Consider the following 15,668-nt stretch of genomic DNA (forward strand, 5'->3'; position numbering starts at 1 on the left):
GGTGATGGCTCATGCGTATTTGAGCCAGTTGAGAGTCACCTGGTCACCTCTCCTTCTCTTGTATCCCCTCTTCATGTCGTGTCAAAGCATCTTCATCTGTACTGTTTGCTTCTTTTGTCATTACTCACTGCTGCAGGAGCACCAGGAGAGCATGTTGGGAAGCAGCATGTACAACGTGGTGTGCTTATTGGGCAGTCTGGTTGCCAATAAGGACACCAACATGACCACACTCTATCAGCAAGGTGGGCTAAAACTACACACCAGATTCTCAAAGCTCTTCACCACAGATTTCGTCGGTCCCACTGAGCCACCACCTGCCGAGCTTCACCACTCGCAGCCGCCGATGGCTTTGTCGTAATCACCCCCACTGGCAGGCCTGGTGGAGCGCTTGGTGCCTGCGTGCATGGATGCCGGTGTGCTGGTGCTGGAGGGGGAGAGCACCAGCAGGTCGGCCTCTCTGCTGCTGTTTGTACTGCTGGAGATGCTGCAAGAGCTTCTGAGACGCACGGCGGACATGGTGCGGCGTGCGCTGCAGGTACCAGCCCCCTCCCCATAACTCAAGCACCACCGGTGCACTCTCCGCAAAAAGAGCCCCGTGCTCGATCAGCAGTCATGTCCACTCGAGGCATTTGATGTCAGTCAGGCTTGAGGAATTATTTAAATGCAAGCAGTAATAAGCCTAATGGGAATGATGTGTATGTGTGTGCTTAAGTGTGTGTGTGTATCTTCTTGGGTCTTTCGGTAAAGTCATGTAGAAGGGAAGTAATAAAATAATAAAAATAAAACATAATAAAACAATTCTCACGACGTTTCGGCCACTTTACTTCCCTTCTACGTGACTTTACTAAAAGAACCAAGAAGATGAATCCCTTTAGTCACGAAAGCTTTTAATCGAAATGTGTGTGTGTAGTACAGTAGTTAGCAGACTGCGCTTTGAATCCGGTGACCAACACCTGTGACGATTGTCTGAACTGTTCCTGGGCCTCCCCAAGAACAATTCAGCATCAAATGAGTACCTTGTGTGGTGTGTAATCATCGGCACAAGGGAGACAAAGGTGGCTGGATGTGTTGCTGGTCACCCCCTCGTGTGCCGTGCCGACCTTCATAGGTGCTCGCTAACAGCCTTTGCTCCAACAATCTGTTAAGGCTACACAGGGGATCTTTGTCTATGTTGTGCTGGCCACCTACCCCCTCTTTTGGCATGCCAGCCTTCGTAGGTATTCAGTAGCACCACTCTCCCCTATGATCTATAGGGCTGAATGGGAGATCATTGTATTTGGTGTTAATGGCCAACATTTGTGTAGTGGTTTTCGCTGCACTGATCATGATGGCCTGTGTGTAATTCCTGGGCATATACAACATTAGTGGCAAGGTTTCTCCTGTAGTTTGGTTGAGCCTTAAATGAATACCTGGTGTATTGCCTAAAATATTAGCAAAGATGGCTAGGCATCCATTCTTGTAGTCACACCACCCTCACTGTATGTTGTGGCTGCTTTAATCGGGACTCACCAAAAACACTTGTCCCAGCAGTCTGTGCAGGCATAGCAGGTTATTTATGTTGCTATGTGTGTGTGTGTAAATGTCTATGTGTGTGTCACGTGTCTCCACAGCAACAGAAGGTGGGGGATTCACGCAGCACGCAGGTTGCGGAGGACATGCTACTTGTGAACAAGCCGTTCACTAAGCTGACCTGCACCTTCATACAGCTGGTGAGTGCAGTGCCTCCTTCAAGCACGCTCTACATTTCATAACAATAAACCGGCTTGCATTGTATGTGCACTGCATCGCAGCACGCACCAATATTATTGATTCATTGATGTCCTCAAATCAGGTGACAGTCGAGCAAAATTCATTACTTGTCTCTGTTTTCATTAGAGATCCAAATTACCTTAGTTATGAAAGAAAAGTATTTTTTTCAATCTTTTGTCAGGTCATTTTGTAATTTGGGCCAAGACAACAACATACAGTGGCCTACTTTTGCAAAGTTTGATGCGGTAGAGTCTGATGTAACAGGGCATTTAACATCCACTTCACAGAATAATGCAATTTGGTAATTAACTGCAGACATTTTTTAATGGCAAAATTTCCGTTTGGCATAGTCAATTGACGAATGTATTGTTTTTTTTAATTTGGCTTAGGCAATCTCATGCAGCACACTGCACATAAATGTACTATGTTCATAATACACTGCATATGGTACATAGTGCAGCACAGCATGGCTGTCATCATTAGTCGCTTGCCCCTGGCTGGAGCATAGCGGTCCCCATGAGATGCTGCCGGGCGACCCTATCCTGAGCACACCGCCACTCTTGAGAGCAGTCCATGACTGTGATGTTTGGCGTCAGCCTCAACATTCTGCGTCGTTGTCAACAACATGACACTGTCATTGTAAGGCACAAACTGTAGCATACACCAAACCCTTGCCCATCGCAGGGGTTACGTTCTTGAAAATTGCCACAATCGGCAAATCCACGATCTGCAAAATCGAAGGCAAATGGGAAATAATAGGGTTTAGTTCACGGTTCGTCATAGGACACCCCCTCCTTTTGTTTTATGCTACCCTATATTAACCCAAACATGAAACCGGAAGTATTTAAATGTAAAATATGATTAATATTTTGTATCTGTTAAATATAACTTGTACACGTGAAGAATGAATAACAATGTACTGGACACTTATACGTAAAAGTAAACCTGAAAATAAAGACGAGGTTAAATTTCGATTTAAAGCTTTCGTGACTGCAGGGATTCGTCCTCTTGGTTCTTTCGGTAAAGTCACGTAGTAGGGAAATAATAAAATAATAAAAATAAAACAATAAAATAATTCTCACGACGTTTCGGCCACAACGCAAGCAGCCGTCCTCAGGTGAAGACCAGGTCTGTCGGGGAGACAGCGTCTGAATGAAACACCACCACGCTTGGAGCGTCTATTTAAGCTGGGTTGGAAGGGGGGAAGGGCGCCTTGACAAACGAATTTGCATATCAAGAGGAATTTAGCATATTTATGGGAAATGCAGGTATGTGATTAGTACTACTTGTGAAATACGCATTTCACAAGTAGTACTAATCACATACCTCACTGGCAGATGCACCACCTGAGTCGACCTCAGGGAGGCTTAGGACCGATTTCGATAATCGCTACTGGTGTTGTCCGTGAGCGGGACGCAGCGCGTTAACTGCCACACTACCGCACCCCACTTTAGAGACACATACAAAAACAAAAAAATCATACTTCCACCCCTGTTTGTGTTTGCCAGCTGTGCGTGGAGGAGAGTGAGGTGGGGGAGCGCGCTCTGAGCTGCCTGTCGCTGGTAGTGCAGCTGTACGGTGCGGAGGATGCCGACTGCACGGGTCCCGAGAGCGCCGCACGCCTCGCCACCGCTCTGCAAGCCACTGCTCCACACCCCAAACAGCAGAAGCTGCTCCTGCGCATCATCAAGAGACTGGTGAGTGGCAGAGTGTGCTGCAGGGCCCGGCAGCCTAAATTATGTCGAAGCTAGGCCGTAGCACCTGGAGTGTAAAGCTGACCCACAATCTTTTTACCATACAGAAAAGCATAACAAGAAGGGCGTTCATCGTACTTGCAATGGCCATATGAAAGCCATTGAGCAAGCTCGGCTGAGATCAAAGGCCTGAATTCAGGTTTCAGCCACCCATGATTGAACTGGTTTCTCATGTGAAGTGAGTTGATGGCCTCAGCTGTAGCAACCAATGGGAGTAGTGTATCCACTGATCTAATGTACCGTGATAAAAATATATGGATACATTTTCGTTGTTGATTGACACACAAAAAAACACACTAGACGAGTTCATGAGCTACCTGAGCGGCCCTCCTTCACCTCAGTAGGCTGCAAGCTTGATACTGTGTTTGTGCGCTAATTATGACCTCCACGCATCACCATAGACACGCTTAGACCAGGCCACCAGGAGGGGCTGCATGGACTGCATGTGGCCTGCGGGCCGTAGGTTGTTCACCATTGCTTTATAAGGATGCAAAGAAGTGCCGTCTAGCACTTGGCGAGAAAGGTGCAAGTGACCGCATAAGCAGTTGTCGCTTGTGTGGTGTGATTTTCTGAGGCAGTCGACAAGATGTGACAATTTGCTGTTTGTGCAAGTTTTGTAATGAAATACTGTATAGAGATCAGGAATTTAAAAGAACTGCGATTGTTTTGTGGGTGTAAACGTTAAATAGTACCTATATTTAGTATATCTACACTTAGGGCATTGTGTTGTCTTTGTATTTTATTATTTCACCAGAGTACAGTATTTATGGTGGGGACAAGACATGTGTTTGTGTATTCGTACATGTATTTATTAATTTACATCCGTATGAATTCAAGTTTATCCTGGAAGTCTTGTAACAGAGACATTCGTTTTTTATGAGAGTCCTGTTACCAAATACGTAAAGCAGTTTAAGTGAAATATTTCCTTTCTTTACAATGATTGGTTCTTCAAACTTAAGGAAAAACATTTACATTTTTTACAATACCAACCAGGAGGGTACGTAATATGTAGATGCTAGAATTTGATACTAATTATAGTCAAATAAAATATACCAAGAGCATTTCATACATATTTAGATACAAAATGAATTTCAAAAGCATTAAAATGTTGCAATGCTTGGTTAGAAGTTCACTAAACCCATTATTTCCCTTGTTGCATAGGTAAAATTGACCACTTTGAATGAATCACACGGTTTTTTGTCGGGAGTGCTGCCAAGAAAGATGAACACCAGCTACTTAAAACATTAACTTTTTTTGTTACTTTGACTATTTAAAAAGGACAAATTGACCGTTTTGTTAGCTTTTTTGCATGTTTACATATACGAATTGCTTAAAATATTAACACATCCCACTTAGGAGTAAGACACTGTAGGAAAAAAATCCCAAAGAAAGTCTTCACATGCCTGTTACTATCTCAGTATGCCACCAATTTAATGTTTGTAGACCCCTTAATTTCATGTCCTCGCCTTCCATGCTCCACGTACCTTATTTCATTTATGTGTATAAAGAGATATTTAGGCTCGCTGGTCTCGTCATGAAACTGCAATGAAAAAGCACCAGGGGAGGCAGCTATCACATCTGCCTCACTGAGGGGGGCGTGTCAGACACGCCCCCCTCAGTGTGTGAATCTGGCTGTGCCTCCCCAGCCATTGACCTCACCGCACGTCACTGGTCGCGACATGTGATAAATAGCCATCACCTGCTGCTATTGCCTCTGCACACCCTTTCTTTTCAGAAAACAGCTTACATCGGCATGGCAGCATGTTTTTGAAATGTGTTTCTTTTGGTGCTAACATAATTCGTGACCCAACATTTTCTTAGCACAATGCATTTGAAGAAGGGAGTTTGTTTCTAGCCATGGTGGTCCTTTAAGTGTGTTAAGTGTGTGTGTGTGTGTGGGCAGAGCGATAGTGTAGTGGTTAGCGCTATAAACCCAGCGACCCGAGTACGATTAAAGCTCACCGTCAACAGCAGTGACTTACCTGGTCCTGGGCGGTGTGTAAACATTGCCACTAAGGAGAGAAAGGCGGTTGGGCATGGTGCTGGCCACCTACCCCCTCATGTGCCATGCCAGCCTTCATAAGTGCATGCTAACAGCACTTGCCCTAACAGTTTGTTAAGGCTATACGGGGATCTTTGTGTTTGTGTGTGGAAGAATAGGAGAGGGAGCAACTGTGTAGTTATAGCAAAATCTGCTAATATCTCTTCATACTTCTAGATTTGAAGCTTTCGTGACTGCAAGGATTCATATTCTTAGGTTTTTTCGGTAAAGTCACGTAGGTAAAAAATTAAAATTAATAAAAGTAAAATAAAAATAAAATAAAAATCACGACGTTTCGGAGGCAACACAAGCTTCTGTCTTCAGGTGGAACCGTCACAGCACGATTGCTGTACCACCTGAAGACGGAAGCTTGTGTTGCCTCCAAAACGTCGTGATTTTTATTCAATTTTATTTAACCTTTATTAATTTAAACTTTTTACCTACGTGAATTTACCGAAAAAACCTAAGAATACTCTTCATACTTGCTTTAATTTTTGTCCGTGAACAACATAAGAGGCAACTTATGTCTGCACCTGGAATGATTGCACCTGGAATGATTGCACCTTAAACAAGTACCTGGTGCAGTGTGGTTAGCATCAGCAGTTTTGAGACCAAGTTTGCGGAGCATGCATGGTTCTGGCCACACAGTCACCTCTTTGTGCCAAGATGGCCATGCTCAGTGCCAACTAACAGCACATTCCCTGCCAACCCATTTGGCTACATGGGTGATCTTTTGCATTCTGCAGTGTGGCAACACAATATTCTTAACACTTGGGATTGTATGTAGCACTGATTGGGATTGTATGCGTAATTTTATGAACGAACCTAGCATGATGCTGCCTCCACATCAGCCTCATTGTCTGTGAATGTAGACCCAAAATAGAGCAACGCGGCCAATATACAAACATATATTCTGTCCACCATTATAAGGGAAGTCAGTCGTCATTGTTTAAGGATACCGGTCTTTGCCAATGGAATTTGGATTTGTTCTCCACATCTCAGGGCTGCCAGTGGAGAAGAACATTGTCTGAATCTTGTTTGAGTGTGGAGCCACGCCATGTTATGTTTGTTGAACTTCTTTCGCACCGTACATAGCCAACCATGCTAATCAGAGGTTATATGCTCGATAAAGCGCATGAGCGTTGGACTGTCTTCGTGTTTCGAAAACAAGCGTGAGATGTGCAGGTGTGCTTATGTTTGATTGCACCAGTGTTGGAATTCTTAACATTCCAAGACTTTACGAGGAGCACCTCTTACCCAGCCAACATTCACTCCTTTAGCTCGATGATGGTGCCAAGCATGTCATGTACTGTGTGCGTAGCATTTTGTTAGGGTCGGGAAGTAGGAAAAGGTCAGGTATTATTTGTAATATTCTGAGTATAGACAGGACCCCTCCCCCCCCCCGGGAAGCTTCTGCTAATTATGGGGTGAGCAGCAGACAGCCACATGTTGGCACAACTCCTGCATATGTTCTTTGGCATTCATGTTTATGCGCACACACATGTATCTGTGTACAAGCATGTGAATTCACTTTTGAGCACGTGACTGTGTACGTGCAAGCACATGTGGCTACTTATTTGCGTGAATGCACATGTTCAGGCAGTCCGTGGTGTGTAGCGGTCCTTTTGAAGGAAATTACACAGCATAATTGTAGGTATATATAATAATATTGTGTTCCCGGGGGTGGGTGGGGGGTTAGTGGCTGGAACTTCTGCACATCAGGAAAGGTTTAGTAGCCATACGATGGAAGACACAGCTGTAGTATAAACACAGGCCCCTAGTCTACTATACATTCTGGCACCAAGATTTAATTAAATTTTGAGCTTCTTTGCAACTTTCTTTGACTTCATAATGTATATTTTGGTGAGGCCACATAATTGATGATGAAACAACTCATCTCCTTTGCAAATAAATGCCAGGGTAACAAAAAAGGATCCAACTCAGTTCTCCTACTGAAACGAGCAGTGGGTGGCACCCATTTCTCTTGGCCAGTGGTAGAAATTATATAAACATCCATATGAGAAATATAATTAGAATATGCAGATTATACTAAAAATAGCTAAACTAATTTTAGTTTACCAGGTATGGCCCACTAGCTATTTAGCTCTTTTCAAAAGCGACCTGGCCAAAAATGATAGCTCAAGGAAGTGACTAATCGTGTGGAAATGTATAGCAGCCAAATACTCCCAACGCATGTTTCTAAATGTGGAGGGAAAAGTCCACGTGACCACGGGGACAACATGGAAACTCCAAATATACATACATCAGGGTTGGGATCGAACCCACGATCTCCTGTATACCAGGCAAGGCAGTTAACATCTCACCACCATGGTGCCCCAAAAAACGAAAACTGAAACATTAATTCAGTAGTGACTGGTATAATAACGCATCTGGAGTATATATGTGATATGATAACTCAATAAGGTCCAATTTCAATTATTCACTGTCAATGGCATTTATAAATGAAAATGTTGTATAGCTCCCATAGTGGCTAGTTAATTTTTGTTTAATAAAATTTGTATGTATGTAATATTTGGACTAATATAACATCTTAAAGCATCTACATATCAAAGCAATGTACAAAAAGCAGGACACACACACATTGTAGGAAAACCACATGCTGTATGGCTGAGATATCATGCTTAAAATATATTACAATATGGATATGTATTTGTGATGGGGGAAAACAATTCTCAATCACTTCCCAGCTTGCAAAGGTTTGCCTGGGGTAGATTCTTGACTCTTCATCAGAATATGTTGAGTACAAATTCGAATCAGGGGACATCATCCATTATCCCTCCAGACTTGATTAAATGTTTACTTTTTAGTGGGATGTTGACAATGTTTCAAGCAGAGTAGTGGTACCAGCTTGGGAAGGCCTTCATCCATCAGTAGATTGAACATGGCTTTGATGATGATGATAGTAGTTATTGTTCTGTTGATAACGTTCCCTCCATCATGGGAATGTATCATTTTTGCGACTGACTCCCCAATATTCATTTGATCAGGTAGACACTGACATAATCAAGTCAGAGGCTCCATGGGGAATGGTGTCACCAACATCAACATTAGCTCCCTTTGACAACAACCTGGCATTGTGCAGTTACTTTTGAAGTATTCGACGAGCCCATCAGTGCATATGAAGCCTTAACAATTTTTCGAGGTGCAAATAATTAATTTACCATTTTGGAAACTAGGTTAAAAAAAGTTGCACAAAATACCTGACGTTATTTGTTTCCCTAAATACTGGACACTTCTAAGCACCAGTCATGAAAATTATGAAATTGCAAGCATTAAAAATGATTTGTTCACGACTGACCTAGTGGTGTAGAGAATATTTGTTATTATCTCAGGGGTCATTGAAACAATGCAAACATCTCTTTGCGTCATTGCTCATAAGGTGATGGCATTTCTACCTTACACGTCACTGGCAAATGTAATTAAGGATTCAGTAATTTATTATGGGTGTGTCGGCACACACGGCTCAAAGAGACTTAGAACCCAGCTGGCAATTCCAAGAATCCACATTAAACGTTGGGCTACGTGCAACCCAAGCTTGTATTTTTGGTGTCAAATTAACTGTAGATGCTGACAGTCAGATGGCTGTTTACACACCTTGGTGAAGAAGGCAGACCAATACATAATAATTCGCAGCCCTTTTATCACTCCACTGCTGGATGACGACCTCGCTACAACATGTCGATCGTGCGGTTTACTGGACCATACTTCACTAGTCTGGTCAGTGCTGGTTAGTGAAAGGGGGAGGGGCCCAGTACCAGTTAAGATACCGTGGCCGAGAATCAAACTCAGATCCCTGGGCTCATAGTGCTATGTGCTAACCACTGCGCCACCACTCCACGGCCAGATTGCATTGCTGTCAGTTGAACTTCTTTCGTATCGTACGTAGCCAACCGTAATAATCGGAATGACACACTGCATAGATGTGCTATTACTCTGGTTAAAACAACCTCCAGCGTTGTGTTATGGCATATGCTAACCATCCCACAAATCGGTGTTCTATAGCCCATTGGCTGCCACATCTTGGCCTCTAATAGATCTGTATGTACTGGCATTGAAATTCCTGGTTCAAATTCAGATTTCAGCCACTTAAAAAATATATATCTGGTAACACACAGCAACATTCTAATATAGCATGATATTCAGAATGTATCCATATATGCTCCTACAGTGCAATAACAATAACTGTCATTTCCATTCCTGACACACGTATTTGTGTGATGTTTTATATGTGATAGACAGTTGAGTTAATGAAGTGAGTATCACTCTGTGGGAGTTCAGGAATAGTTGTCTTTTTCGTAAAATGGTTCTTGTAAAGAATTTTGACCATTGGCTCATGGGTTCTCAGAGAAGAATGCCACCCCAAAGGTTTGTTTGAGCAGGGAGATCACTTGAGTTTGTTTTGTTTAACTAGGTGAGAAGTCAAGAGAACAAGACAGCCTCGAAATGGTAAAAATAAAATCAAGCACGGCAATGAACTAAAGAGAAAACAGAACAAAAAATAAAGAGGAAGACACTTTGATATTGGCATTGACATATCATCACTGAGTCCACGAAGGAAAGCTGCAGCAAAAAGCACCAGTGTACAATGAATATATCTGCCCCTTTGTGTGAGCAGGTGACTGCAGATGAGAAGCACACCCAGAGCGTGAGGCTGCACGGCGATGTCCTCACCTCAGCGCTACAGCAGCTGGCCATCACTGCCAGGTGAGATGAAGCCAAGCTTAACATTGGCTTGACAATGGAGCCGATAATGGCTGTCAGAGCACCAAGTCAACAGCACTGAGATTCCTGGCTCAAATCTATATTTATGCCATTTTTTAAAATCGATAACACACACGTGTGTTATCTAGATTAGAAACAACAATAGTTGTACTCAACCAATGTTGCAAATTCCATATGACGCTCCTATATGGGTATCGTAGGTGGTTATCTTGAAGATAAATTTGCTTTTCATAGGAATGTTATATTTCCACCACGATGGAGATGGACACCACTCCGTTTTAAGCAGGGAGACACTTTGGCACTTGACTTGTGCAGTAATGATAAGCTTTGGTTCTGCAATTGTACTTATTACCATTAACATATTGGGAAGGAAACATTTTCCAAGCTGAAAAGTCAATTATATTACATGCATTTCCTCGTAACTATTGCATAATTATGATCCATAGCACAGCAATTTTGCACAGCACAAACATGTATAAACTCATATGTATGCGTGAGTAACCATTATTACTCACTTGGGGCCATATGTTATGAAGCGTTTTATAGTCATTTGTGAGTGTTAGTCTTTTTGAGGAAATGTGCAAAAACAGGACGAACCAGTCTGGGTTATTCCTATAGCCCACTACTGTCTGGCTTGACGTCTGACTTAGTGGCTTTGTTTGGCCTTGTGCCCATCTCGCATGAGAAAAGCACAATGCACGCACATTATTCAGAAGTTGTACTGGTCAGGTGGCGCTGTGGTCAGAATCCTCGACTCTAGGATCAGATGTCATATGTTGAAATCTCAAGGGGTTGGCTCCGTAAATTATCCGGGTTGATACGTACCATGTTGTGGGAGGTTAAAAGTGGTTATCCTATGGAAAAGACTGACCATGGGTATGGCAATGTAAAATGTCTACAAATGTCTCAGGGCTGTCAACAGAGATGACTACCCGTAATTTGAGCAGACTAACACCGGACTTTTCACGAACTCTAATTGGTTGAGAGTACGCCTGGTCTTACACTGCAGATGTAGGTGTTAACATTTTCATATTTTGTGAAAAGTCTATGGAAGATGTGCTGTATGAATGTATGTTTAACATGATGTATTTTTTCAGTTCTGCTGCAGATGTGACCGTGGCATCCCTGGCTTCTGAGATTCTGCAGCACATCCTGTGAAAACGTGACTGAAGAATATACTTCTTCCTTCTCAAAGTATGCCTTATGTAAATACATATTCAAAGTTAAATTGCTTAGTTTTGGGAGAAAATATTATCTTAATAGGCAATCATGTAAGTAAATTATGTGAATACAAAGTGTCTTTGTTTTACGATGTTGCCCTGCAATGTGGTCGACAAGTAAAAGCACAAAGATATCAACAAAACCCAGGTGGCAGAATCACTCAATGGTCTCAATGGTCATGTTTGAGAGGCAGTGGTACCACCCAAACTTAGGTTTAAAATCTCGTTTTAGATACGGGTTTCAGCTCGCCGTTATCAAATCGAAGAAGTTATATTCTTTGGGTCTTTTGGTAAAGCCACGAAAAATGAGAAAAAATGTCTGTCAATGTTAAGTGTGATTGCAAGAGAGTCTTGTCTAAGTTGTCTAGTTTAAACTCTTTGGTTCTTTCGGTAAAGTCACGAAGATATAAAATTAATAGATCACGATGTTTCGATCGCAACACAAGCAACCGTCATCAGGTGAGACAAACACAGCAGGGGAGCTGCTGACGCAAACATCACAGTTCTCCTGCTGTTTGTCTCACCTGATGACAGTTGCTTGGGTTGTGATCGAAACGTCGCGATCTATTAATTTTCTATCTACGTGACTTTACCGAAAGAACCAAAGAGTATTCATTCCTGCAGTCACGAAAGCTTCAAATCAAAATTGTCTAGTTCAAATCGGAGCAATCTGATTCTCTCTGAGATCAGGGCTAGGCTGGCCCTGAACAAGATCTGTTTAGCATTAGAAGTGACAGCAGCAGATGTGAGTGTAAAGGCGATCGGTATTACCTTAGTGTCGCGATATCTCTTCAGAAAAGTGAGCGACTCGATCAGATGAGCCTTTGTCTCGAAGTTTGTTAAACGATCTAATAGTTGTGGATAAACTCCCCGTAGAGGCAGTTAAATCTTGATTTAAAGCTTTCATGACTGCAGAAATTAATATTCTTTGGGTCATCCGTTAAAGCCACATAGATATAAAAAATATATAAAAATATAACGACGTTTTGATCGCAACACAAGCAATCGTCATCAGGTGAAAAAGCGGGAGAGCTGCTGCAGCAGGATGTAATAAAGGTTTGAGATGGGTGTAGCCCAAGGGTCATAAGCAAAGTGGGCGGGGCTAGTGATCAAATTTGCATGTAAATGTAAGATGGGGTACAACGGAGAGCTACGTCCACAACGAAGCTGCGGAGGTGGACATTGAATTGAGAGATTAGCATGTCAATGTAAGATCTATCTACGTGGCTTTACTGAAAGACCCAAAGAATATGAATTCCTGCAGTCACGAAAGCTTCAAGTCAAGATGGAAGAAGTTAGTTTCAGCCCCTTGAACAATGGCTGCATAATAAAAAGCCACCATCGTGTAGTGCATGTTATAAAAAAAAATTCTGTTTATCAGATGACCAACATGTTAAACCGTTGGTCGACTGCGGGCCACCATGTTGCCACTGCCTTCCTGGGGCCTTCACGATCACTCTTCTTGGTATCGTGGGGAGCATTCTGCCATGGCATCCCCACAGACAGGATACGAAAAACAGCGGGCATCGTTTGCTTTTAAAGAGACATTATACTCACCTCGCATCCCCACACTGTACTCAGCAGCCATCCTTGGCACCAGTGGTCACCCTCACAAGCAGATGTGGCCTCGATTGAGTCAACGCTGGCCTTATTTGCCATGGTGAACAGCACATTTTTGTGGAATGAAAGTCCAACTATGTGTCCTGTCAATATGTTGCATTATAAAAATCTTCAAGGGACAGGGCTAGAAATTAAAAACATTCAGATGACAGAGCATCAGTTGTTACATCAGCTGTGTTGTGGAGGACCCCATGGGAGTCACTATGGGCTTTGTTTTACAATTCTTGGTGCCAGCTGAAGTTTGTATTTGAGCGTGTTGTCCGTCGCCAAAATAAATCCAAACTTTTCCACTTTTTTCAAGACTTCTTTTGATTAGATTATATGCACTGCTTACACGAGCAATATTAAAGTCTGCCAGAATGTGCTGTGGCAGAGCACTTAACCGTCAGTAGGTTGCAATTTGGTTCTCAATCGTAAAAAAAACTAAGTATGTTAATACATAGGTTTAATGAAAAATAGTGCTTAATTCGTTTCGATTTACCTTCTAAAAAATCTGGCATGTCTCACACCCCCAGATAGGGCATCTCGCACTCCCAGGGGGTGTGTGCACCCCAGATTAAGAACCACTGCTCTTTAGCCATACATATGAATAATTTTGTACAAACTTATATATTGTAATGTAACAAGGTTTTTTGGTCAGCATTCAAGGTTCCTTAATGTTCTCATTGTCTGGCACTTTGTGTCAAGGTGAATTGCTGGAGCCCAATGTCTAACAACACATTCCTGCAAAGGGAGCTTATAGGAACGTTGGGTTGCTCGGTCAATGGCGGCGTGGTGTATTCCGCAAATTTGGCCGACTGAGGGCGGGCACAAGCCGGCGTGAGTAGGTTAAATGTTGAGTTTTATAAGCCCCTCCCCACCCAGCCCCTCCCTGCACAATGGACGGACACAATAATCCCGTGGGCTGGTGTAACCAGGTTCCTCCCAGTATTATGGAAACATGTGGATATGCCATCAACAGATGAGCATTGCTCGTTAATAGACTATGATGATCACACAGTATCGCGAGTTTTGTCAGCTGTTCACTTGTCAGCTGTCCGAAGACATGCAAGCAGTCACTTAATGCTGTGCAACACAGCAACAGTGACGACCAGCAAGTGTAAACATTGGTTACAGTTGTCTTCTCACCTTGGAGCAAACCAGTTTTTCCATAAGGGGCTGGGCCCAGCTTTCATTGCTGCAATTTTAGCTTTTGGCCTGAGCTCAAACCACATCAGCTTCAGATCAAGCAGAGTCCTTATATGGCAAGGTTCGCGCAAACACACCTGGTTGCTACAGGGCTTTAACAGGGGTTAGCAGCTTCAAAGGAGCCTGTGCTGCATCTACAAATTTGCTGTCAACTTAATCCAGCCGTAAACAGTTGTGGCAACAGGTGTCTACACAAGTGGACGTGACATTGAAATCCCGGTCAATTAGTTAAACTGCCCTAAATTACTTGTTTTAATATAATTAAACATCCAATACTCCTAACATCAGTTACACATCACGATAGTGGATATATTTGTATGTATTGTGGCATTTGAAATTGACACGGCAATTAAGGGGACTTTGAAATAGGTGACTGATAATCTCATGTCATTTAACAGCTGTGCAAGGCAGTATTAATACTATAAATATTGTCAGTGTCTCCATATACAAATATCTGTGCAGTGATGGTCATTTGTTAGAGGCCAAGGCAGTAAATTCCATATTGCAATGCTAGGAAGCCAGTTTTACTATAGGGCAACCACTTGTCTTCCCACTACCTCAGTGGGATATGACTGAGCTGACCTCCAATGGAGGATTTTAACTCAACCTAATTTTGAGTTGAAAACTCAACCTACAGTATTACCCAGTAAGGATTAAAAACAAATCTTAAGTAAAAAAAATTATAAAGTTAATATGAAATGCTACAGCAGATGCATATCATTACGAATGACTGAAGTGATGTAAAAGCAGTGAGTTGAATGCAATAAACCTCTCAACATTTTACCTGAAAATCATTCTGCCAATGTGGCAGATTGGCATTGAACAAAATCCGAAGACAAATTTTCCCACCAATGGCATTTAACATATCTTAAACATCATGACATAGTAATGTGGTCGCTAATCTAGTTTTACCTCAACTTAGACTAGTAAAATATTTCTCACAGACTGCAAACGGTATTTGTTAAATGTATAAATGTTAACACACCTATAACCAAGATACATGACCATCACGGAATAGCGATGGAATCACCAAGTAAGGCTAGACCACAACCAAGACGTTTACTGAACAGTAGCAATGCAAACACAAAACCACATTAAATAAACCAAATTTACCCACAAGGCACATTTTTTTACTTTCCAGAACAAAGCATGGCCAGGAGTCAGATTTCAAAGTTAACTTTGAAGTTGCTGCCTCAAGCACCTGACTTTTGAAACACATTTTAAAGGTGACAATTATACAATGACAATGGCTAGAGGCCACCATCAAGAAAGACGAGGTCCCAGAGAAGCCTTGCAAAAGCACACATCGTTTGACAAATCCACATCAGATAAGATCACAAGAGATACAGCATG

The 15,668-nt window shown here is 42.4% G+C and overlaps 1 protein-coding gene across 4 annotated transcripts in view; it reads left to right on the forward strand.

Moving 5' to 3' along the window:
• The window catches only part of ULK4 (unc-51 like kinase 4), a 68,975-nt gene extending 57,027 nt beyond the window's left edge, over nt 1–11,948 (forward strand). For 3 of the 4 annotated variants that reach the window (XM_061555197.1, XM_061555200.1, XM_061555199.1), the window contains 6 exons: nt 137–242; nt 375–535; nt 1,611–1,709; nt 3,258–3,446; nt 10,181–10,269; nt 11,385–11,947. In XM_061555197.1, coding sequence (XP_061411181.1) covers nt 137–242; nt 375–535; nt 1,611–1,709; nt 3,258–3,446; nt 10,181–10,269; nt 11,385–11,445 — 705 coding nt within the window. In that variant the 3' untranslated portion in view covers nt 11,446–11,947. Of the gene's footprint in view, nt 1–136; nt 243–374; nt 536–1,610; nt 1,710–3,257; nt 3,447–10,180; nt 10,270–11,384 lie in introns of all 4 variants that reach the window. The other variant, XM_061555201.1, reaches the window with a different exon arrangement.
• Nucleotides 11,949–15,668: the final 3,720 nt, after the last annotated feature.

This window comes from Lethenteron reissneri, chromosome 20 (assembly GCF_015708825.2).
Source record: "Lethenteron reissneri isolate LAM-NWPU_2019-01 chromosome 20, ASM1570882v1, whole genome shotgun sequence".
Lineage (NCBI taxonomy): Eukaryota > Metazoa > Chordata > Hyperoartia > Petromyzontiformes > Petromyzontidae > Lethenteron > Lethenteron reissneri.